This window comes from Drosophila obscura, unplaced genomic scaffold (assembly GCF_018151105.1).
Source record: "Drosophila obscura isolate BZ-5 IFL unplaced genomic scaffold, ASM1815110v1 contig_4, whole genome shotgun sequence".
NCBI classification, from domain to species: Eukaryota; Metazoa; Arthropoda; class Insecta; order Diptera; family Drosophilidae; genus Drosophila; species Drosophila obscura.
In genome coordinates this window covers 3,293,905-3,318,115 of record NW_024542828.1, presented here as the reverse complement: position 1 = coordinate 3,318,115, position 24,211 = coordinate 3,293,905, and the positions used below count along the sequence as shown (strand labels likewise).

The following is a 24,211-nucleotide window of genomic DNA, read 5'->3' as shown; positions in this document are numbered from 1 at the left end:
ATGCAACCTTTGTGTTTTTTTCTTAGCTTGTCTCTCGCTCTCAGTATCCTGGAAAAACTCGAACTTAAAGTCCATTTATGTGATTAAACTCAGCTTCTGTTGACAGAAAGTATGTACTTTCTTTCATCGCGTAAGCCAATCCCCAACTAGATTTAATTAAACACTAAAAAAAACTACAGAACAAATCCACAAAAAGCCAGAGCCATTTTATGACCCCACCATTTTATGGTTTGTTTTTCTCTCTCGCGCTGGAATATTGAACCGCTTTCATGGTCAATTAAATTGACTTGAAAAAGTTTTCTTTCTGCACCCACATATCGTCGAAACCATTTGAAAACTTACCACACAGCAGTAAACTTCCATCAATTGTGCGACCCAAGCACAGGGCAGGCAAAAAACTTTAATCTCTAAAAAATTCCCAGCTTAAAGAAGCTTCAGCTGAAAGTTTATTTTATTTTGCTTGCCTAACCCTTTTCTACAGAAATTGTTCATATTTGTTCGGGTATCGTTTTACCAATTGATTAATTTGTATATTTATACCATCACGTGGCCATGTCCGACATGGGTGTGACCATTGGCCTGGCTCTGTCACAGCATTATGTATACGTAGTGTGGCCTTTGGCCTGGAATATGCTGCATACTTCAGTGCGTCGTCAGCGGATGTCATTTTCACTTAGAAGTGGACGGCAAATAGAGCTTAAAATGTATGCTAAACATGGCTAAAAAAGTCAACGAACGAGCGGAAGTCTGTCCGAAGCAATCACAAAAATGTGCACTGAACATGAAGAGGGAACTGGATAATTGATGTTTTTCCACACAAGGAGAAAATTGAAGCTGGTCAATCAATTATCATAATTACAGTCAGACGGAATTAATGTAGTGCAGATTTTTTTGCCGATTTTATTTCAATTGGGAAAGGTCAAAACACATAAATCCTTTAGTATTCATATTAAATGATGCACCTGAAAAACCTCTAGAAGGGATTCTTCCATGACAAGTGACTTTAAATTTAAAAAAAGAGTTTCTTAGTGGGAACTTTGGCTGTTGCATCGTCCGGAATCACTAATATTCCATTAAATTATAATATATTTTCCCTTTTTCTAAGTCCTCCTGTTGACTTTTATTACCCAGAGCCAGCAAATCTCATTTTGTGCTGGCATACGAGTACTTTTATCCACACCAAACACAAATCCCTACCCAGCTAAGCATAAAAAGAAAGCGCTTCAATGATTTATGCAAATTCAATATAAACACAATGCGGCGTATGAGTAATATGCGTGGCAGCTACAAAGTCAAGAGCGGGTCAAATATTTTATGAATTCCGGCTAGGGGTTTATACTACGACTAAGTAACCTAGTCTTTGTCCTCATCTATAGAGCAATTTGCATTTTGGTATATGTTCTATTTTAATTTTGCCAATGGCACCAACATAGTTGCCAATATATGCCCTAGGGCATAATGTTGTTTTGCAATCATTTGCTTTTATCCCAGACAGATGGAGGGGGTGACGGAGGGGGAGTGCTGAAAGTCCTTTCAAAGTGTGAGAAAGTGAATTTGCATGAGATGTGGCATAGGAGGGGCGTGTCAACGGTTGGGTATCCCTGTCAATGGGATGCTATCCACGGAATGCTTTCGGACTAGAAATAGAGATAGATGAAAAAAGTATCTTACCTACGCTTTTGTCTGGAAAAATATTTCAAATGCTAGATAACAATGCAAATTGCTTGTGTAATTTTTCCTTTAGCCAATTTTTGCCTTTCTTACTGAACTATTTGTGCTCGGGACTTGTGCTTTGAAACTTTAAAATATGCTTCCTTTGATACACTCTTTAAAGAGTTTTTTTTAGATATTTTACAATTCAACACAAAGTTTAAAGTTAGTTGAGTAATTTTATTTGTTACTTCATTTAAATATTGTTTCATCTACATTTAATAATTCATGCCTTTAACTTTATACATTTTTTTCACAAATATTCCATCTATTGCACTAATTTATTTTTAATATTTTTCACTCTAGTATTGTTTTTGCGGTTTTCTTTCAGAAGGCCCGTGCCTCACACTTTCCATATTTATTCCACATTCAATGCATATTTTTTCTGATGCCTTTTCACAATTTGACAGCGGCGAACAAATTTTTCTTTCTTTTGTTTAAACTAAACTGCACCACAACACCAGTCCAGTCACACCATTTCAGAGCCAAAAAAGAATATATATTTCATGCAATCAGCCGCATCAAAAAAACGTACGAAATAAATTCCGCGCGCGATTTATTCCCATCGAATAAGAATTTTGTTTTGTCGCCCGCTTCAATGCGCACCCGTTGTCGAAATTGAACTGAAATTCGCGGTCGCTTGGGTAAACTGTTCACTTTGTTATTTTTCCGCTCTTCATTATTGGCCAAACTATTGAAAAGCTCGACCAGAGACCTTTTTGTGGAACATTTCACCAATGCAGCGGCACGCACACAAAGATACAGACACACAATCTCAACAATGCTCCATGTTAACTGATAAGAAAGCCTGCTGATAACAGCTGGTCTTAACAGTGCCATCTCTGTTAGCCCGCTGCTGGGTCTGTTATCTGCAGCTAATGTCAGTTGCCTGATAGGTGAGGTGTACATAGTGTGGGCCCAGAAACGCCCCCCAATTAACGCCTTAGCAATGTGTGAAAATAATATAGATAGTGTGGGGGATAAAGAGAGTACATAAAGTATGGGGAATGGTGTACATAAAAAAAGTGCAAGGAAAGTACAGCGATAGGACAGTTAAGTATAAAGTAATTTGTTCTTAAATGGGCTTTATATTCTCCTATGGCTTAAACCATCTCCTACGTCCAAGCCATTATTCTAGTTTCTTGTTTGCGCCTTTGTTCTATTTTGTAATTTTCCATTTTCCTTTTTATCTCCCTTTTTCTTGTACCCATTACGCGTTAAATGTTAGGATATTATTTGTTTGGGTGGAAAGTGGACAGCTAGCAGGATGTGTTTCCTGTTGCATATTCGCTTACACATTTTCTTTAGTGAATAGCAGACTTCACTGATGCTCTCCTCCTTAGACTATATCCTGTAATAGGGTATCCTTAAGTGCAATATACCACTACACCACAAGAGCACTCAAACATATTTTCATTTGCAAATGCTTCTGTTGGACGCACACCGCGTATACGCAATGTCATTATGGGCACATCGCTCAAACGGCACAGCATTGTGGGCCAGAGCACGCATTTTGGCTGAAAACGGTTCCTGGTCCGCTCTCTGGGAGTGTTGAATGCACAAAAACTAATAGCATTTTAAGCAGCGGCAGCACCAACATAAGCAGCAACAACGGCAGCAGCAGCCGCTTGAACGATGCTCGCAATTGTTGTTTGCCCAACAGGAAACTTTTTGCGTTCTCATAAGTGGGTGGGTATTGTGGGTGAGCTAGTGTCTGGCTGGGAAACAGGAAATGGTTTTCAAGTGCGCTTAAATGCTTTTCCTGTTGTCCTACTTATGACTGAGTAAGCAATTATTGTATAATTATGATTTAATGCGTCTTTTTTACAAAAGGAAAATGAAACGAAGAATGAAATGAGATTCCATGCAGTTGGGGATAGGGATTGGATATCAAATGAAGGCTGCATTTTCATTCTTTGCATGCTCTGATTATGTTTGGGAAGCTTCTTCTATTTTGACAAGTTTTATCCTTGATGTTCATACGTTTATTTAATTATATTATCTCTTGTGATCAAGCGCTTAAGGCTGACTGAATGGGTTAAAGCTTTACAGAGCAATGTGAGTGAGTGTTTTGAGTGTATTCGTGAGTGTTTTCGTGTGTGCATGTGTGTGTGAGTGTGTGTAATTCTACGCAGACATTTATAAGTATTCAAAGTGTATTTGGTTTTGGACATTTTTGCAATCATGAATACAAAATGAGAATAACTAACAATTATCATTTACTTAGAACTACATAAGCTGTGCATGTGTGTGTGTGTGTGTGTGTGTGTGTGTTGTGCGTGTGTGGCAGGTGCCGCGTGCCACCATCGGTTGCAACCACTGTTGTCATCGTCGGCGTCGTCTACTGAATGGCATTGCCATCATCATCGATCGCCTTGAAGATAATGCCATAGATATGATCGACCAGTTTGGCCCACGTGGCCGCTTGGCTCTCGTCCAGACTGCAGGCGGCGGTAAGCACTTCCAGAATTATGCCTTTCAGTTGCTAAAAGATATAGAAAGAATATTAAATATAGGAAATACTGATGCACAGATAGATCTGCATCTTACATTGTACGACTCCTTGGAAATGGTACGGGGTATATGACTGACGGCTATCTTTGTCCAGATCTCATCCAGCTTCTCCACATCCCCCTCCTGGCCGAGGACCCGGATGGAATCGTCAAAGACGCGTATGATCCGGCCAGCATGTGCCCGAAAACGTGAATTACCCTAGAAAATATACAAAAATATTACTATCCAATATTAATTTCAGGAAGTACCAAAAACTTACACTTAGCTCATCCACTGGCACATCGCGAAAGGGAAACTTCTCCAAATTGGACGGAAAACGATTGAAGAACTCCTGCAGTATGGCTGCACCCGAATCTGTGGGTGTTGCCACGGGTATCTCCCAGGTCTTTTTGATCACTTGCACCTCATCGCTGTTCATGTTTCTGCTCCGTTTCGCTCAGTGTACGTAAACTCTTTCTAACTATCGCTCTCGCTCTTCCTCTCTCTCTCTCTCTCTCTCTTTCAGGTGATGGCCTCTCTCTTTTGTTGGCTCTTAAGCTGAAAATTTATAGAGAGCAAAAATATAATATTAAAATCAATTATTATCCTCGCTCTCAGGCACCTCTCATTCATTTCTTTCTCTTTCTATCAAACATGAAATCAAAACAACAAACAGTGACTTATATAAATATGCGCACAGCACGTGCTAAAAGTCAATGCCTTCGCCATGTCACGACAACAACAACAATAACAACACCATGGGCATCATCAGCATCATTATTTCCGAGCACAAATTAACGTCTGTCAGTCTGAAGCAGAAGCAAAATCGCAGGCCCAGTCTCAGCACCCAAGCCCCCAAAACAACGCCTCTGCCCACAACCCCCATTCAGCATCAACATTCCATCATCAGAGACGAGGATTAGGGATGACAACGTGAGTTGGTGATGCTTATGGATGGGTGAGCATTGTTTATGGGATAGAGACATATATAGATACTCTACTACTCGTATTTTAGGGATAGGGATAGGATTCAGAATCGGATTTGAACGTATTAAATAATCTGGATGGAACTAATGAAAGCTTGGCTAAAGATACGATAGTATTACTCACCAAGAGTAAAGATTAAGGATTTAGGAAGACAGCAAAGGAATAACAAGCAAATCGATCATAAATTCCAAATAAAAAAGCTCTTAAAACATTCTGCCCTTTTCTATAAGAAACCCCATTAAAATATCGCTTTATGTAATGCTCGCCCCATCACTAAATACCTTTTGGCAAAGGCATGGGCATGGTCTGCTCTCGAGTTCATTAGCTGACCCTCTACCCCTTCCCAGCCATTCCACTGCCGTGCCGAGCCCCAGTCTGCCCTCAGCTGACCTCCCCTGCCTGCCAGTGCCACTTTGGCCGTGTCTGTGTGGCACCCATCACCGTGGATACTTTGTGGCTGGCACTCGTTTACAAAAAATTATCATACCCCTTTAGCTATGCCCCACTCGAGTGAGATGTGAGAGGTGAGAGTGGGATGGGTCGGTCTGACAGTGGGAGTGAAATTTCTCGATGCGGAAAACGGAAATGTAAGCCGCAAGAGAGCAAAGAAATGCGAACAAATATGCGAACACGCGGGCGGGAGGTCCGTCGTTCGGTGTCGGTCACTCCCATTAGAAATGATTATTGAGTGAAATTATTTAAAGAAGTAAATATTTGTTTGAAAAGCAGTAACGTATATATTTTGGAAAATGCAAATGAAACAGAAGGCAAAACAAATCTAGATTCCCACTCATTTCCATGCAAATCGCAAATCAATCTAGGAGAAATGCATAAATATTTATGAGGAGAAGAGCCCACAGGAAAATTCACATTTAACAAACGAAATTTTGATGAATAATAAATAGAGATGAGTTTTCCTCATTCTCATGTTGTGGTTGTTGTTGTTGTTGTGGTTGTGGTTCTTGGTTTGGCTTTTCCGCTTTCCTTTAATGACAGAAACACTTAGAGTAGTATCCTAAAGGCATGTCAGCCGGCCCAAGGAAAGTTGTTTTAAAAAGTAAACTCAAAAGTTTATTAAAAATTTACAAACTGAAAGAGGGACAGAGGGAGGGATAGATAGACCACACGTAGAGGAGAGTGTGGGAAAGAGAAAAGCTAGAGTAAGATAGAGCAACCGAGTGGCAACGTGAGAGGAAGGAAAAGAACAGTATAATAAACAGGCAGAAAAAAACAGGGAAATGGACTCAAGTGCAACCGCAGCAGGTGGCTGACATCGTATTGTTGCTTGGAAAAGCAAACAAGGTGGCGTGGAGGGTGGAAATGGGGGAGGTGTAGACCTGATGGTGGCAAGATGTCAGTGCAGGTGGAGAAAGGGTGGAGGTGGAGGCAAAAAGATAGTACAATAAAAAATTGTGCCATCTCTCAGAGTAACCTTGTCTACAAGACCCCCTTTGGGGCACAAATACAAATACTCTTAGAGAGAGATGTCTCTGTGTATGTGTGAGGGGCACATATGTCTTTCACTGTGTGCGTGTTTTGTAATATCCTTCATGCCCAAATGGCCTGTGGCTTTTGCGGTTGTACTAGCTCTGAGGGGCAGACGGCAGGCAGTGCAGGAGGCCTGTAAGTGTAAGTGTATAAGTGTTGGCTACTCTCCATTCCTCCCTCCCACTCTCTCTATCTATATGTACATCTCTGTGTGTGTCGGCTGCAGTCAAGAGTGAAAAAAGGCAGCAACAAATCAAGCGTTGCCTTCTGTATCTATGTGTGTGTGTGTGTTTGTGCAGAGGAATGTGTGTGTAAGGACATTGAGCGCTTAATTAAATTAAGGCAAACTTGATGGACAGCTACTAGACAGACAGCCAGAGAGGGGGTGACTGGCTGGCAGGCAGTTCAGTTGAGGCAGGTGTAGAGAGATGTTCTGTCAGCTGTAGAAGGGGATGGGGGTGTGGCAGCTGCAGAAGTGGTGGGGGTGTGCCTGATGAGGGGTGTACAGGTTGGTACAGGTGTTGCTAAAGTGCCGCTCTAGCCTTGTGTATGGGAATGTATCTGTGTGTGCTTGTCTGCCTGTGTGATGCTGCCACTCAAGTGTCGCTATGGATTTGGTTGCAATTCTCTCTCTGCCTCCGTTTACCTCTCTCTGTCTATACATACATATATCTGTGTATTTATTTTATTTTAAGTTCAAAAAACAACAATCTGTCGGTTGCCAAGTCCCTGCATGAGTTGGACCTGAGAGCCATTGAAATATGAGATACTCTTGCAACGTATATTTCTAGAAAACAATTCGGAAACAAGTTGAATTAAATTTAGTTGGAAAAACTTTGATGAGGCAAGAGCGCGTGGTGAAGTAGTAGTAATGCAAGTTGGTTGAACCCTAGAGGTGTGCTCAGCTAATTGTCGTAATTTGATAGTTTAAATACTGAATAATGAACAAAAATTGTTGTGTTATATTTTCTGATTAATTCGGTGTCAAGACTATTATATGTTCTGATTTATTCGGTGTCAATTAAAAAAAAAAAACATTCGTTGATATTTTTTCCCATTCTTCCTGCAAGCATCCTTTGGCTGTGGAACCCGCGAAAGCTTCCAGTCTTATCCAAACAGATTTATGCATATTATTGTAATTTGCCCTGCAACTTAATTCATCTTTCAAACAACAACTATTCCTTTGAATAAATACTCGCATGGATTTAAAAAGGCTTTTAAATTCCGCTTAAAGCAATCAAAAACTGAGTACTCGACACATGTCGATATACAGGCACAGATACACATCCACACACACACACAGTAGGACAGCCATATGCTCATCACAGGCATTAAGGATAATGACTACCTCAACAACAGCAACGACAACGACAACGACAGTAATACCAACAATAAAAATCTGCTGCTTTTGTTAGAGACGACACTTGTTCACAAGGACACCACAGAAATCCATAAATTTAAAGACCGCTTTTGTGCAGACTATAAAAACACAATTTAACTTCAAATTTGTATTGTTAAACTAATGTTTTAAGCAAATGTATAAATACGAATATGATGTTTACTTTCACTGACTCCCCCAAAAAGTAGAATCTCTTTCAAATTGCAGTCCAGTACACTTTAAAGCTTTGACTCCAATTTTCATACAAATAGAAAAATGTTTCATGGCTTTATGGCTCGTTGGCTCGTTGGAAGCTTATACGATCACAATTATAAGTAAAAAGAGTTATGTGAGAGTGTTTAATCTGCCAAACAAAATGATAATGCCCCCAAACCAAGTGAAACTTTATAAGAAAGAATGGGTGGCCCTATCAGCTGTTTGCTGTTTGCCTGTTGAGCGCTCTCAATACTAAAGATTATTTACAGTTGGTTTTTTTGTTGGTCTTCCTTTTATTCACCCAATTCTTTCATAATTCCGCAATTGCAGTCCACTATCTGTGTTTTCTGTGTTGGCTCTTTCTCTTCTATTTTGTTGTTGTTGTGCAGTTGCTGCTTCTGCTTTATTTGTTTATTATTTTTTATTTGCAAAACTTGATTAGTTTTTTTGTTGATGTGCCGTTTTCCGTGATTATTCCCGTGTCCGTTGCCGTTTATTCTGGCTCCGACCGAATAGCGGACTGCGGATAGCGGATACCGGAGAGAGTGGACCGCACGATTTGCGTTCAAAAAGAATACTGAGCGCGGATTCCCCGTGTAGTATGCTCTCTGCCGGCACCAGTGCACGTTTTAGTGCGCGCCAAAACTGTACTGAGCGAAAGCTGGCGCCAAGAGAGCGCCTCCAAAGAGAAAGAGAGAGTAGAGTGCAGGAACAGGAACAGGGGCGTAGCTGCAGGGGGGTCTAAGGTGTGCGACAGCTGCCCAAATAATTCGTATGCTGTGCAGGCACAAAACGAACGTATTCGGATTGCGCCTATATGGCAGGGAAGTCAATGGCACGTGCCTAAGCCGATTAGAATTGGAGGGTATGCGACCACCCCACCCATACAAAACGGAGTCAAGGGCCACCTGTGGACAGCAGAGCTAGGCAAACGTTGGCTTCGGTAATGTACGCTCTCAAAAGCTTAGACTAAGAGCGAAAGCTTTTCTAATAGTTTTTGGGCTTGTAGTGTTAGCTTTACAACGGTTTTTTAAAGTATGGATTTGAAGAGTAATTCAAAATAGATTTTATAGAACTATGTAATTATAAAGAGTACGTTATAAAAAAATAATAAAATTTAAAATGCTAATCAAATTTGTCTTTGGTTTAAAACGTAAAAAAAAAAAACCAGCGCTAACCGAATTAGACCTGTTTATTAACTAACTATGAACGTACATAGTATTTTCACAAACACATGTTACTGCATCACTTTATTTCTAATAAAAAAATGCTATTTTAGACATGACCAATTTATTATCAGCAACGAAAAATCAGAGACCCCAATGGCCTATTGATAGGACGCGTACTTAACAAGCAAACAAACAAAAAACTGATGTATGTAGTTGAATGACAAACAAAATCCATAGAAAATCACACTTAATTCATAGAAATATGTCACGCCACGCAAAGATTGTTTACTGTATGCAAATAAAATTCTGGACAATTGAGAATTGTAAACATTTCAATTGGAAAATATTTACATTAATCATGGATACTCGTACGATGAACACTTCAATTCAATTGAAAGTCCGTTTGCACTCACACAAGTTCTTTGGTACCCCAGAGACAACTGCACACGACGCCGTTAAAATTCAAACTGAATACAATTTCTGACCAGCCGAGGCTTTATAAAGATTCTTCGAATATACAACAGCAGCAACAACCAAAAGAAAGCCAGAAACGAAGACGATAAGCATAGTAGTAGTAGGTTCCCGAAGTCGTAATCTTCGTTTGCTATCAAGCAGCTGAAACAATTCGATGGGTAGAGTGACAGAAAAAGGTGGGGGGTCTGTGACTGCGGATTGGAAAGTTCATCGTGTTGTTTGTCTATTTCATAAGATAAGGTCAATATTGCTGAGGAGTGTTCGTTGATTCTAAACAAACATTGATGCTAATCAATTAAAAACTGAGTATCCGTAATGCAATTGAGATTGCACCTAGAGAATATTTAAAAGGAATACCTCACTTTATTAGTTTTTAAGCTAAGTCATGAATGAATTGCAAACCTTTTTCATCCTCACCTTTAAGTTTTAATCATCAGCAATGATTTCCTTATCTGATGATCTTCATTGTATATTCTAGAAATTAGAATATTCATTGCGCTAGATCGCATTGCTTTGAGCTGCGTTAAGTGGTGAAATAAAATAGTTTAATTAGTCTAAAACCATTTATGGGGTTATCATTAAATTTCTCACTGTTAAAGTATTTCGAAATCTGAGGGTTAAAGATAAGCTATTGTACAAAAACACATGTTTGCATTTTGTTTAATTTTCTAATCAACTAAATACACAGTTCTACCACGTTTGGGTGCTGTTCATTTGGTCAACATTTTTGCATAGATTAAACCAGAAAACAACTGGCACTTAGCTTCTATACAATATACATATGGTTCTATATCCTCCACAGTGTTTTAGCTGGAAAAGAAAATAAACCCAGTTTAATTACTAAAATTTCAAAAAAAAAAAACCTCCATTTAGATGTTCGTGTCTCTCATTACCTATTCGTGTTAAATTTCACTTTTAATCAAGAAGCTGGCGGACTGTTTTATTTTCTGAAAATATCGTTTGCCAATAAACGAATTTGGTATGAATAATTAGCTTTACCTTATTTTTAATTGCATAATTATACAGCATTTTGAATCAAATTTTAGTTTTGAATTTTTCTTATCACGTCAGAGCTTCCTGTTTGGGCCTGTCTCTGAGCCAGAAAATTGTTTAGAACCCAATTCGGGTGTAATTATAATGCAGTCGAGACGGCAATACAAATGACATGACACTCATATACGAAAACTTTGTCTAAACAAACAAATTGCTAATTTCGTGAGCAAATTGTTTGCTTAATTCCCCGCAGTACACACTCTGTGCGATTCCAGTCACGTCGATGTGGATGTGGAATTATTTATGTATGCGTTTAGGTGGACTTGTTTAACCGAGAACATTAGTATATGCTGGCCATATGTTATTCCTAGCGCTTATTATTTGTTGTAACGCCAAACAAACGAATATTTGCACCCATGCAGAGACGCAGCGGCAACTGGAACACAACAAAATGCATGAAAGGCAAAACCAAACAGGTGAGAATCGAATATTGGGGATTACATCTTTGGGATACCCTGTGAACAGATTTATTTTTTGTTCAGTACATAGAAAAGTATAAAAAATAGAGGATGTAGATAGATAGATAGATAGATAGATAGGAGATAGGATAATACTATTTATTCATCATAAGTATTTATGCGGCATGTGGACCCTAATGGTTTTTAGTAGGTGTACACAAAACAAATATACCCTTGTTCTCCCACGAGTGCCGTGTATAGAAACAACAGATGATCCCCCAGAGAGCGCCAAAAAGAGCACAATAAAGTGAGAGAGTGAGAGAGTTATCCAATTCACATGTGTGTGTGTGTGAGTGTTTGTAATAGGGAGAGGGGTAACATATTCAGCCATAGAGCAGGGCAGATCTCCGCTGGAGCAAAGCCCAAGTGAAGCTCTCAGTGGCGTTTTGACAGTTGCCACAGTCAGTAGCGGGTCGGAACTGACCAGATAAAACACGAGATCGTAGAGAAATAATAAAGTGCAAAAGAGAGAGAGAGAGAGAACGAATACAAAGAAAGAGCAGACACAAACAAATACGGCGAAAACAAACATTTTTAATTAATTATAATTAGATAATAATGGATGCTGAGCAACAGAATACCAACAACAACAACAACAACAGCAACATCGACAGTGATAAATGCCAGAAGCTAAAGAGATTTGTGATCGTGGGGCTGCTCATTACCATTGGGATCTTGAGTTGGCATTTCTATGGTGAGTCGCTCTCTTGGATGGGTCTCTTTCATCTTAAGAGTACATTCGAATGCCTCTCTTAGAGTACTTCCAAAGCAAACCGCTGCCCAAAGCGCCCGATGATGTCTTGGCCCTCTCCAAATCGCTCTATGCGGAGGAGACTGCCGTCAGTCCATATCTCTATAAAGTGAATCTCCAGGGAAAGACCACATCTGGAGCCCACGATGATAAAGCGCCAAAGAAGTGAGTCAAATAATCTTCCTTTTGATTTCATCTGATCTGGGACTTTTCCTTGCCCAAAGTCTCTTTGAACTGCATCAGGATTTGCTGGCCAGAGATGGAAATTCTACTACAGCTTTACTCCTGCGCCTCTTCGACAACTACGAGTTGGATGTGGCAGTGGCCGAGCATACCACGTCCGAACATGAACAGGAACAGCATGATTTTCTCCGGACTGTGATGAATACGCGGGCGATGAAGCTAACGATGAGATTTTTGGTGCACAAAGGTGGGCAGACAGAGTATAGGAAGTTTGTATATGAATACTCTTACATGGTATACCTTCCAGATATTGTCAGCAGCGACTATGATGAGCAGCTGCGTCTGCTTCAGGAGCTATGGTTCACACCCTACTCCCGGGGACGTGGCATTGTGGGCAGCTCCAGTTTCGAGCATGTCTTCATGGCCGAACTACGCGACCAGAAGGTGCTGGGCCTCCACAATTGGATCTACTTTGCCGATCAAGAGCAGCGCGGTAATATCGACTACAAGGGCTGGCTCAGCCACTTGGAAATGGGGAAGGTTAGTCACAGAAACTCCCATCGAATAATGATACTGATTCCCTTTCTAACTTGCAGCCCAATCAAATCTCCCTGGGCCTGCGTCACACCTTCTATGGCATACGGAAACCGGTAAATGGCTTCTTTGTTGGCACCTCTCCCGAACTGGAGATGAGTCTGTACACGGCCTGCTTCCTGGGCACCCCAGAGAAGGACCCATGCCACATTCAGCTGGGCCATGCCAGTGTTTCGATTATCTCCCACTCGTGGGACTGGAAAGGCAAGCGCCTGATAGCCTCTGCCTATCCAGAAAATCTTCCCTAGAACCGGCCCACACCCAGTGCCGTCCTTAAGTCAATAAAATTAGTTCAATTCGTGTCTCAGCGTCGCTACCTCATAACACACATACCTACAGAACCATCTAAGATCCAATGTCAAAGTCAAGTTCATTTTATTATCGCACTTTATGAGTGCTCTGTGGGGGTGGGAGGGCTCCAAGAAGTTCTCATGACTGTCATGGCCAATTGCCAAACAAGTCAGTCAGGCACTGTCCATCAGTGTTCCTGAGGCAGTGCCCTTGAAAGGGGCAAATGTAATGATGGCCAGCACGCCAAAGGAAACTTTACGGAGGTGCTTAAGACTATCCATCTTAATGGGTGTCCATTGACCAACTTGTATGTTTCCAAACTCTATAAGTAGCACGTCGAACTCCCACAAAATGTAACATTTTACTCTATGGAAACTAGGGATATTTCCAAGTGTATTTGATGCTTCGGCCTTACGATGAAAGCCTGTTCAGACTTGTCTTTACTTTTCATTTGTTTTGACAGCATTGCGTGGGACTCAAATCATTAAGTTGTTTATTAGTTGTAACATTTATGTTTATTCCATGACTTGGCAAAGGGGAAAAAGCTCAAACCATTGAAAGTAAAGCGAACATGAAAGTTGAAAGAAATTAATTGATGACGATAGCCTTGAACTTGAATGAAGCCTTGCAGATCAGCTTAGTATTAGTAGAAATGAAATGAAAGTTTCGTGAAACCTTCTTTGGAATATTCAATTTTTATTGCATTTAAAGTTAATTTGTTGTAATTACCAAAAAATACGGAATATTTATGTATTTGTTAGGCTGGAAAACATATGAGTAGAAGTACGAGTCCGAGTACGTTTGTTGATTGAAGAAAGAGTCGCTGGAAGAAAATATGGTGCTACTGCTGTCCCCTATGCTTGGGCATCTAGATCGCGCTCTATGATGACCGTTACGTTGGCAACGCCCTCCTCCTCCTGCTCCTCCTGTTGTTGCACTATGGCCGGGGCGCTGGAACGACGGGCCGTAATGATGGTGGTCTGGGCTGGTGACACGCTCTCGTCGGAGCCATCGGGAAGCACCACAAAGGTCTCACTTAGATCGGCCAGCTCGGAGCAGGTCTCGTCGTTGGAGGAGCGCATCAGGCTGGGACTGCTGATCGAGCACTCCAGCAGCAGGGGATCCTCCAGGTCGGGACTCCAGCTACTTCTTGCCGGCGGCTGCCGGGGCAGACTGTTGTGGCAGAGTGGATTTGCTGCCGGCGACTGTGGATCCAGTTCCTGGCCCCACAACTCCACCGCCCGGGCGCGGTTGAGGTCTGCTCGCGGTGGATACCGCTCCGACTCCTGCTGCTGCTGCAGTGCCGCCTCCTGTTGCTGGTGGGGACGTGATCCCCGTGACGGGCGTCGCTGCCAGCGGCGGTGGCGATCGGTTGTAGTCCGTTGCGACTCGCTGAGGAGGCGCCGCAGCTGTTGCCTGATACTGGGGCTGGGACTGGGCTTGGGGCTGCTGCGGTTGGGACTGTGACTGGTTGGTAGCGGCAGCTGCTGGCGTGGGGTCATACTGGTATCCAGACTGTCCGTAGTCGGCGGCACTGTAATCGTATCCGGCCGTGGCATCTCCGTAGTCGTACTGTTGGCCATCGTAGGGCTGCTGGGCGTAGGCATTCGGATCGTAGGCACTCGCATCGTACTGCTGCTGATCGTAGGCACTGTAGTCGGTGTTGTATGCCGCCAAATTGGCGCTGCCGGCATTCGAGATGCTGCTGCTGTCGCCGAGAGGCTGCTGTTGTTGCTGTTGCTGTTGCAGCTGTGGCTGTTGCGATTGTTGCTGCTGCTCTGCTTTCTGCTGCTCTGCCTGTTCCCGTTCCCGCTCACGTTCCCTCTCCCGTTCCCGTTTCTCTCGCTGTTCCCGCAACTGTTGCAACTCTCGATCTCGCTCCTCGCGTTCTCGTTGCCTTTCCTGCTCTTGTTGCTGCTGCTGCTGTTGCTGCTTCTCGCCCAAGCCAAGGTTGTCCTTGAGATTCTCGTCATCGTTATCCTGGAGTCCATAGTCGGAGAGGATTCCCTGGCTGCCGCCGCCGCCGCCGCCGTTGCTGATGCTGCTCTTTCGCGCTCCTGCTGCTGCTGCTGCAACTGCCCCAGCAGCAAGAGCTGTTGTTGTGACTGCTGCAGCTGTTGCTGCTGCTGCAGTTGATCCTGTGGCAACTGCATCTTCTCCTCCGCCCCTGCCTCCTCCTCCACCGCTGTAGTCATCGTCGGCGCTGCTGTGTAGTTGTGGGGTGCTTTGTATGGGTTCGATTGTTGTGCCATATGTCGCTGCCTGGTAGTCGTAAGCGGCTGTGTGAGTACAAGAATTTCGATTAGTGTGACCAGCCAATTCAAAGGTATTGAGTATAGAAAGTGTGTTAGTGTCAGAGTGTGAAAAATGAAGTCTAGACTGCTTTCGTTTCCACTTTCTGTGCGGCAGTTGGGTCTCCTTTGGTCTCTGACGAATAGAAAATACCTTTTTGGATGTGTGTGTAAGTGTTTTCGGGGCTCTACTTTGAAGGGGGGGAAGGGCTCTTGAGGGATTTACCTTTTCCAGGAACTAGGCTAGTATAATCATGTGGTGTGGTATCTAATTTACTCATATGCTCCTCATTGCTTAACATGCGATTGGATAGATATTCTAGATTCGATTGTAAAGCAGATATTTCCTCTCTTCGGAAAGGGATAGTTAGGTGAAAGAAAGATAGAGATAGAAAGAGAGAAAGGAAGAAAGAAAGAGACAAACACACACAACTATTAGTCACATACATCAAAACCAACTTTTACCTGCAATTTCTGTAATTTGTGCTCATCTTTCGACTCCTCAGAGCTTTGCTCCGGGTTTCCATTGTGCACTTGTGGCAATTGTGATTTATATTTGGCCCAGATCTGTCTGAGACGTGCCATCAGCTGCTCGTTTGTGGCACGTAGCTGTTGCTTCTCCTCGCTAAGGTTTAGCCACGAATAAACAATAAAATTAATCCATCAACGAAAAATTATACTCAAGAAATAACAGAGGTCTTAAGAGAACTTAAAGGTATTGTGATGCAACTAAAAATAAACTAGTATTCGTTAGTAATTTTTTAAAGAGATATCATTCATCTCTTTGAAGATCTTTGAGACAGACCGACAGACAGATCCTGACCAAAATTATATTCTCTGTGCTAAATATATACCTTAAACTTATAACTAAATTATGAATTCAAAGCACTATCAAAGTTTGGTGGTCTGCTCTTGCTCCTCATCGTCATCATCCTGCTCCTCCTCCTCCTCCTTAACCACATTCCTATTCTCCTCCTCTTCCAGCTGCTTCAGCTGCTTGTCGATTTGTGCCAACTCTGGGGCGGATGTCTCCTTGACAAAAGTCTCGTTGAGTGCCTGCGCCACTTCGTCCAACTCCTTGACGAATGTCTCATTCAGCGAGGGACTGACTTTGGGTCGCGCCTGCTTGGGCACCAGTCGCACATTAACATCGACTTTGACGGGGGGTCGCGGCTTCTTGTGGCAGCCATCCCGTTGCAGCAACTGCTCGAAATATAGCTTGGGCTTGATGCTGGCACTCAGGGCATTGCTGCCCTGACCTCTGCAGGCTGATGATGATGATGATGATGATGTTGCCGCGGCTGTGGCCAGAGTATCAGTGTCCACCGTCAAATGCTGCGTTTGACATGGGGCCTGACAGGGACTGGCACTGCTACTGCTGATGGTCTGATTCAAAACTAGATGCTGTTGCAACCAAGGCAACGGCTCCGTTTTGCATGGATGACAGCAACCCGCCGCCGCCGACTGTTGTCGCTGATGCTGCTGCTGTTGCACAGGTTCGGTGGTGCAATGTTGCTGGTGCTCGTGATGCGTTGTGTGATGGTGATGGTGGTGCGTCGTGTCTAAGGTGTACTCGTGGCCGTGACAATGCATGCTCTTGCTGTGTGTAGTTTGTGTACGCGCTTTCGCTGATGTTGCAGATGGACCAGCCGATGTTGCCGATGGAGCTGTAGATGTTGCTGCTGGCCTACTGCTGCTGCTGTTGCTGCTGCGCCTGCGATTTGCTGGCATCGTATAAATGTGCTCATGTTCGTGCCGATGTCGCATAAAACTGGGGCAAAAACCTTTTGGCTTTGAGCCCAATGTCGATGTTGCTGTTGTTGCTGTTGTCGCTGCTGGTACTGTCTCTGCTTTGCCCCTTTCCGCTCTGGATTTCTTATAGCTGGATAACTGTGGCAGCGGTGGCATTTTGGCCAGTTCCTGGGCCAGGCGTTCGTTGCTTCTGATTATATTCTGCAGGATCTCATCGCCTTCGACAGCAGCAGCAGCAGCAGCCGAAGCAACAACAGCAGCATCAGCATCAGCAACATCTTCTGGCATGGGGCTCGTAACATCTGGGATTTCCAAATCAGGCATCTGCAAAATGAACTCGTTTGCGTTTTCTCTGATTGTTGTAGGCGCTGTGGCTGTGGTTGCTATTGTTGCTGCTGCTGTTGTTGTTGTGGTCATGGGCACGTTTGTGGTTGTTGCTGGCATCACACGATCGCAAATTGGTTCTAATTATCGTGAAAATTGCGCAGGCAGCCCAAAAGAAAAGGTTTGAAGAAGTACAAGTACAGGCGTGTTAATCCAGTCTCTAGGTAGGTCGACTATTTTTGCTATTGTTTTGCTTTTTGTGTGGAACGAATCTCAAAATAAAGGAAATTGTGAGAGAGAAACTTTTTGGGTTGGCCTTGAATTTCAGATTGCGCTGTGCGGTGGTTTCCATATCTTAAGAGTTTTGTTTTCTATCAAATATCCATTTGCCATACATTGTAGTGTCATTATAATAAAGAGAGGTGATGAAACAACTAAATGAAACTGCAATAATTATAGTTAGAAATGTTTTAGGTTTCATATGAAATGCATTTCTGGGAATTCCTTTGGGCAGAAGTCGAGTTACTTGAGGTTATCTAAGAATAATGGTAGATGGAATATAAAAACTAAGTTGCATGTGTTTCTAGTACCAAAATGATTGCAGTTTCTAACAGTTTATAGCATAACAGTTACATAATGGGGATCATAATTACTTGTGCTTGTACGATGTATCCTCTAACTTGCCCGTTAAGGTTTTACACTCGCCCGTCAGTTTATCCATGAGTTGCTTCTGAGATGTTATCATTTCCTCAAGCTCATTTACCGTATCCGCTACAAACACAGATATTATACGGTTTAGTGGACAATCTTCAGTTATACTACAGACATACATATATAGGATGTTATGGATATATATACGTATTATGGCAACGCAGATCTACAGAACAGAAACTCATGGATAAACTATTGAACATTTCTGTAGGACTATAAAATTTTGCGATCGAATAGCTTTTGGGGATTGTTTTTAGATTGAAACCAACGCACGCTTACAATATGAGCATCAATAGCTTAACCAGAGTTTATAGAGGGGGTGATAGAATGTGTACAGGATACGGAAAAGTGTTACGAAAGGTGAGAAATGAAGGAAAGACTGCAGGTAGCTCCTGCTATTAATCGGCACATACCATGCTTATCCTGCATTTCCGAGATCCGCTTGTCCAAATCTTTCTTGGTGGGTCGTATTTCGTTCTTCAGCTCACCATAGGCTAGCTAAGGGTTTTACACAATATAATAGGACACATCTATGGTGACCGAGAACCTCTCACCTCCTTCTCCAGATTGGCTATCTCATCGTTGAGTCGCAGAACCTCCCGCTTTGAGTGCAGCAGATCTGCATCCCCGCGATCCAAGCGCTGACGCAGAGAATTGATCTCCGCCTGGAGGCGAGCTGCGTCCGTTTTGGTCTCCCGGGCAGCGCGATCCAACTGGAGACGCAGCGAGGTGATCTCCTGCTCGAGGGACTGCTTCTCTGCATTGGAGGTAGCCATGTCCGCCAGGAAGTTGGTGCGATTGGCCCTCAGCTCGTTCTTCAGCTCTTCGATTTGCGAGTTGCGATTGGTGACGTCCCGCTTGAGATCGGTCTCGTACCGCTTCTGGCGCTCCAACTCCAGCTGCAGCTTGGTCACCTGCTCCCACTGGCAGCTCAGATCGCCGCCCAGCTGGTCCACCTGGGTATTGTAGCGCCTCTCTGCGCTGGCCCGCTCCTCGGCCAAGCGACGGGCCATTTCGTGTTGCATCTCCCGGACACGTTCGTGCTGGCGATCCAACTCGTCGCGAAGGTGACGCACCTCCAGCTCGGCCTGGGAGCGTTCCATCTGCACCAGATCGCTGATGTAGCGCTTGGAGGTGGTGCTGCCCTGGCCCTGGGCCTTGGCGTCGTCCAGCATGCGCTGCAAGTGGCGCACAGTCTCCTCCAAGGTGAGCTTGTCCTGCTGCAGGCAGTCCAGCTGCTTGCGATGCGTCTCACAGTTGCCGCCGCCCAAAGTGGCCACCGTCGTGATGGGATCCGTGTGGGCCAGCCTCCGCTTCAGATCCTCGTTCTCAGTTCTCACGCGCTTCAGATCGATATTGGCCTGCATCAGCTCCGCCTCCAGTTCGCTGATGCGAGCCTCGTACACAATATTGGGGGCACTGGCATACCGTGGACTCTGCACCTTCAGATTTCCCTTCCTTGGGGTAGTCGGAGTCTTACGGCCACTGCCATAAATCAGGTGCTCATCGCTGTCGGACGACGGACTGGTCGTGATCCCACCTTGGTTCATCCCCGACGACTTCCCCGACCCCATATTTGCCAGCTCCGAGCGTGCATTCTCCGTGATCTGCTCGTTCTCGTTGATCACATCTTTCACCTTGCCCAAAAGATTGGTCAGCTCGTTGCGACAGTACTTGGACTCCTTCTCCAGCTGCTCGATGTAGTCCTCCTGCTTCTCAATGAAGCTGAAAATCTCCACCGGTGCCTGGACACTGTCCGTGGCCAGTGGAGGAGGCGGCTGAGCAGCTGGGACATTGCTGCCCGAATAGAGAGCCGCCATGGAGGACAAATTCTCCTTGGAGACGGACAGGCCATATTGGTTGCCCATTGGTTGCATGCCGTAAGTTTTCTTGGGCCGATAGGAGCTCATCCGCGACTTCTGGCTGGGCGACAAATACTTGGAAATGTCCGAAAAGACAGGACGCTCAATCACCTAATAAAATGAAATAATAGAGTCAGGAATATTCCCCTCCTTTGTGAGACTCCCTCTCACCGATAGATTATCCGAAAAATTGTCCCCAGAATCCTCATTGAAGTTACGCAAATAGGCGGCGGATGCACTGGCTCCAACCTTGGGCGGTGTATAGGAGTTGTCGGCCAGCATTACCTTGAGACGTCCCACAGCCTCATTGTAGGCGTAGTTGGTGTAATCCATGGTCTTGGTCTTCTTGGTAATGCCCCCCTTCGAGGACTTCATCGAGAAGTTTCTAAAGTTGTCAACGAAAAGCGTAAACGGTATGCTTAAAGGCCTCTCATCAAAGATCACATTTTAATGAATCTTCTTTTTTCCTTTCTTTCTCTTTTTGGGAGGAAAATAACTAGAAAACGAAGTTGCTCGGCAAATGAAACCAAAATTGAAACTGAAACAGAAACCGAAAACCGAAAACAGAAACAGAAAACTGAGGCTGTCTGTCTCGTCCACAATCGGGGTGACAACTGGAGTTGTAGTGTCAGTCGTTGCCACGACAACAGGTTGGCCAACATACAAATGCTGCAGGTTTTTAACCCTGCTCCTTTTCTGGCCGTGTGTGTTCATGCGTCATGGTTGAGCCAACACACATTTGTGGGGGTGGTTAAATCCTTGCTACCCTGAATGATAATAAGGAGAACTACTGGCAGGATAACTCTATAGATTTAGCTGGCGAGTTATGGTAGTTAGTCGTAAGGGATTGAAAGGGAATGCCGGATTTAAATAATTAAATAATCATGTGGAAATAATCTTCATTTAAAGTACAATTTATTAAGAACAATTCCAAACTAAATTTAAGAAATTAAAAGACTCTTAAATTTCTTTATAGCAGCTCGTTTCCGCAGCTTTAAAATTTCAGAAATAAAGTCTTTAAATCAAAGACTTATCCCACTTTAAATAGTGTTCCATTTCACAGTTTAAGCTGATTATAAATTACCTCGATCTCCTCCTAATCCTGCCACCAGCACTGCTCCCACTGGCTACGCTCTCCCTGTCCGAGTACCCAGAGATGCGATGCTGCTGCGTGAGATGACGCAGGTCGTCAGTTGTCAGGTGGCCTGTTCCGTGGTGGCTGTTACCGATGCCACTCGCTTGCGGTTGGTTCTGCGAGTGAGTCCGAGTACTTTTCAAATTGTACAAAGGAGCGCCGTACTTGAAGAAGTTTTCTGTTTTCATTTTACCAACATCAGGGTTGGAGGAGGCAGCGACACAAGAACTATTGGGAAGGGACAGGGGCACAAGAAGCGGGCTAAAAACTTTATTGCAAGTTGCAACTGCTGGCATGCAACTTATGGTGGGTGGGGGAGGGGAAACACTTGTGGTATGCACTTCCTTCCGCCTTGCGGTCTGCACTTTAATTGTTTCTTTGAGTGAGCGACAGGCCAGGACGACAGGACGACAACGCGTTGAAGTTACACTGAAACGGCAGCAAACACAAGTCAGGGCTTTTATAGACTCGGTCCCAAGTGATGGGGAGGGGGGGCCCCAGATATAGTTTAGTGTGCCTCCATAATGTGTTTGGTGCCATGTCGTGCCCTGTCAGTAGTCAGAGCACACAGAGAGAGAGAGAGAGAGATTCCAAAACATTCCCATTAGCATTTTCCTTTGCTGCAATGCAATTGTCGTCATGGGAGACGGGCCGCCCCTTCCGAAACGGGGGGGCAGGCAGGGTTTGGGTGTTGAAAGTTGAGGAATCTTTTAGGCATTGGCGCCTCTGGTTTTGGTTTTGGTTTCGGATTTGGTCTCTGTCTGTGTTTGATCGATACCAAAAGGGGAACTCATCAATGTATTGAAAGCACGCTCATTTGTGCCAATATATATGGTCATATATATATACATATGTACATATATATAGTGGCAGACCCTCTCTTCTGTCCCTTTTTCCCCATCGTTGGCATTGGGTTGTTCAACTCTCTTCGTGTACTCTAAAGGAATTGAGGCCAAAAACGTTTTTCATTGCCTATTTTAAGGGTTTCTATCTTGGGCGTGTTTACTGTCACTAAATTGGTACAATAAAAAGGTTTGGGTTGCCTTATTTACTGCCTTAAATGCCTCGCTTTGTGCTGTAGGATCAGCCATACCCCCTGTGGAACTTAATTAATAACTTGCGAGCATAACAAGGTCAGAAAGTCTCAATGATATTTCAATTAAGTGAAGGGCAAGTGCAGTAAGAAGATGTTTGGGCAGAGTTCCTAAAAGAGATTCCTGTGGCTATTTCTGCAAAGTTTTCCTTCATTATGTACCTCAAATAAGTCCTCCTGCCTATGCAACTTTAAGAATTTCCCCTCTCATTTTGAAGACTATTAAATTTCAGAGTTTTTTTGCCACAGGCCTGGGCTCTGGCCACATGTGGAATCCAGCTAGACCTGCCAACAATTGATTGTCGATGTACCATAACTTATGGCCAAATCACAGGCATTTAATAGCTCAAATAACTCAAGATCAGGAGCTATTCCTTCGCTTGCGTCACTCCACTCCCCGCTATGCACAGCACAGCACACAACGGATCCAAACCGAACCGAACCGAACCGAACCCCAAGTGCAGCCACACAATCAATCAATGCAATCTCTGTTATCATGAATAATTTCCCATCGGGCAAAATGCACAGCAGCCGCTGAGCAGCGGCAGAGAAAAAAACCCAGAATAAAACCCTTTTGGCCAAAATAAAAGAAACAAGTAAGAATGATTTTATAATAATAATTCGACTAAAGGATACCTCATGCTCTGATGGACAGAATTTTAAATGTAATAAAAAGGGTATAGTGTCAAGGGAAGATACCTGGGTTAAATAAAAGGCTGCATGCAGATTAAATCTTTAATTAGTTCTAGAAAATCTAAATCGATTTTTACTGATCATCCGTGGATGCTTACCTAAAATATTTGTAATTTTTGACCTCGCATCTCTCTGTTGCATGCTTCTCCTGCAACACAATATACCCTAAAGCCCCCTACTCGACTGTCGGGTATAAACAAAAACCCTTTTGGGCAAAAAGAATACAATTTTCCTCTACACTTGGGAGCCCTTTGCCCCCCATACATTATCAGCTTCTTGCGATTTAATTACCCGCACTAGGGAAAACAGAGGAACAGCACACAGTAGGAACCACATCCCAGAAAAATTAACCCTCTGAGATAAAGGCATAATTCCGAGTGTTCAGAAATCTGCAAGACAATTCATAAGCACTGCCATAGCCTGCCTGCCTGGCCTGCAACAGTGTGTATTACTCGTGCGAGTGGTGTGATGTGGTGTGTGTGTGTGTATGTGTGTGTTATCGATCGTGGTCAAGAGCAGCGCATAAGAGACCCGAACCATGTCCAGTCCCCAATCCCAAGCTGGAAGCCCTCGGGGCGCTCTCAGCAATTTTCATTGCTGCCGTTGCTCCAGCAACAGCTCTTCTCGGTCTGGGTCTCTGGCTGTGGCTGTGGCTCTGATCGTTGTCGCGATCTGTTGGCCTGGCCGGGTCCCGGCCTGGGTCTTCGACTTGCTCTGATTCTGCGGCCAACAACAATGTCGCCAGGGCCGTTGGAGTCGCTGGTGCTGCTGCTGCTGCAGTTTCAGCTGCAGTCGCGGCTGCTGCTTCAGCTGGCGTTGCCGCAGCTATTTACAACACTGCATTCCTGTGCCGCAGTCATTCAAGAAGCCAAGAAGCTGAAGCCGAGGCGGTGGCTGTTGCTGTTGCTGTGGCTATGACTGAGCCGAAGTCGAAGCTGAACTTGTTTCATGCCACATTTTGGCTTAGCGTGTGCTCTAGCTCTCTCTTTCTCTCTTTGCAGCAGCACTCTCTCCCTCCCTCTCTCATAAATGCTGTAATACGCTCGAAACATGTTTATGAAAAGAAAGAAATTCCATTGCAAACAAAAGAGGGGGAAGCAGAAGG

At 43.9% G+C, this 24,211-nt stretch overlaps 3 protein-coding genes and 1 long non-coding RNA gene across 9 annotated transcripts; 1 reads left to right on the top strand and 3 right to left on the bottom strand.

Annotated features, from left to right (window-relative positions):
* Positions 1 to 3,670: 3,670 nt before the first annotated feature.
* On the bottom strand, positions 3,671 to 4,716 carry LOC111074274 (globin CTT-VI). The gene is made up of 3 exons (XM_022367006.2): positions 4,484 to 4,716; positions 4,261 to 4,422; positions 3,671 to 4,195 (listed from the first exon to the last, which is right to left on the bottom strand). The coding sequence occupies exons 1-3, from the start codon at positions 4,640 to 4,642 to the stop codon at positions 4,052 to 4,054; spliced, it is 465 nt and encodes a 154-aa protein (XP_022222698.1). The 5' UTR covers positions 4,643 to 4,716; the 3' UTR covers positions 3,671 to 4,051.
* Positions 4,717 to 4,718: 2 nt separating this feature from the next.
* On the bottom strand, positions 4,719 to 9,271 carry LOC121404775. The gene is made up of 3 exons (XR_005968205.1): positions 8,574 to 9,271; positions 4,826 to 4,848; positions 4,719 to 4,761 (listed from the first exon to the last, which is right to left on the bottom strand). It is a non-coding gene; the product is annotated as an uncharacterized LOC121404775 (long non-coding RNA).
* Positions 9,272 to 11,823: 2,552 nt separating this feature from the next.
* Positions 11,824 to 13,906, top strand: LOC111073984 (poly(U)-specific endoribonuclease homolog). Its single transcript, XM_022366585.2, has 5 exons — positions 11,824 to 12,120; positions 12,183 to 12,342; positions 12,402 to 12,607; positions 12,668 to 12,900; positions 12,957 to 13,906. The coding sequence occupies exons 1-5, from the start codon at positions 11,985 to 11,987 to the stop codon at positions 13,200 to 13,202; spliced, it is 981 nt and encodes a 326-aa protein (XP_022222277.2). The 5' UTR covers positions 11,824 to 11,984; the 3' UTR covers positions 13,203 to 13,906.
* A 23-nt stretch (positions 13,907 to 13,929) lies between these two features.
* LOC111073959 (calponin homology domain-containing protein DDB_G0272472) lies at positions 13,930 to 21,693 on the bottom strand. 6 transcript variants are annotated; one of them, XM_022366574.2, is made up of 8 exons: positions 21,270 to 21,683; positions 20,357 to 20,570; positions 18,878 to 20,296; positions 18,737 to 18,821; positions 18,266 to 18,383; positions 15,763 to 15,887; positions 14,681 to 15,524; positions 13,930 to 14,574 (listed from the first exon to the last, which is right to left on the bottom strand). In XM_022366574.2, the coding sequence occupies exons 1-8, from the start codon at positions 21,614 to 21,616 to the stop codon at positions 14,100 to 14,102; spliced, it is 3,627 nt and encodes a 1,208-aa protein (XP_022222266.2). In that variant the 5' UTR covers positions 21,617 to 21,683; the 3' UTR covers positions 13,930 to 14,099. The 6 variants fall into 6 exon arrangements, with proteins under 6 accessions (XP_022222266.2, XP_022222223.2, XP_022222255.2 ...); XM_022366531.2 differs by lacking the exon at positions 15,763 to 15,887 and adding an exon at positions 16,002 to 16,161 and having other exon boundaries at positions 13,930 to 15,524; positions 21,270 to 21,682; XM_022366538.2 differs by lacking the exons at positions 13,930 to 14,574; positions 14,681 to 15,524; positions 18,266 to 18,383 and adding an exon at positions 16,391 to 17,752 and having other exon boundaries at positions 15,820 to 15,887; positions 21,270 to 21,693.
* Between the last annotated feature and the right edge of the window lie 2,518 nt (positions 21,694 to 24,211).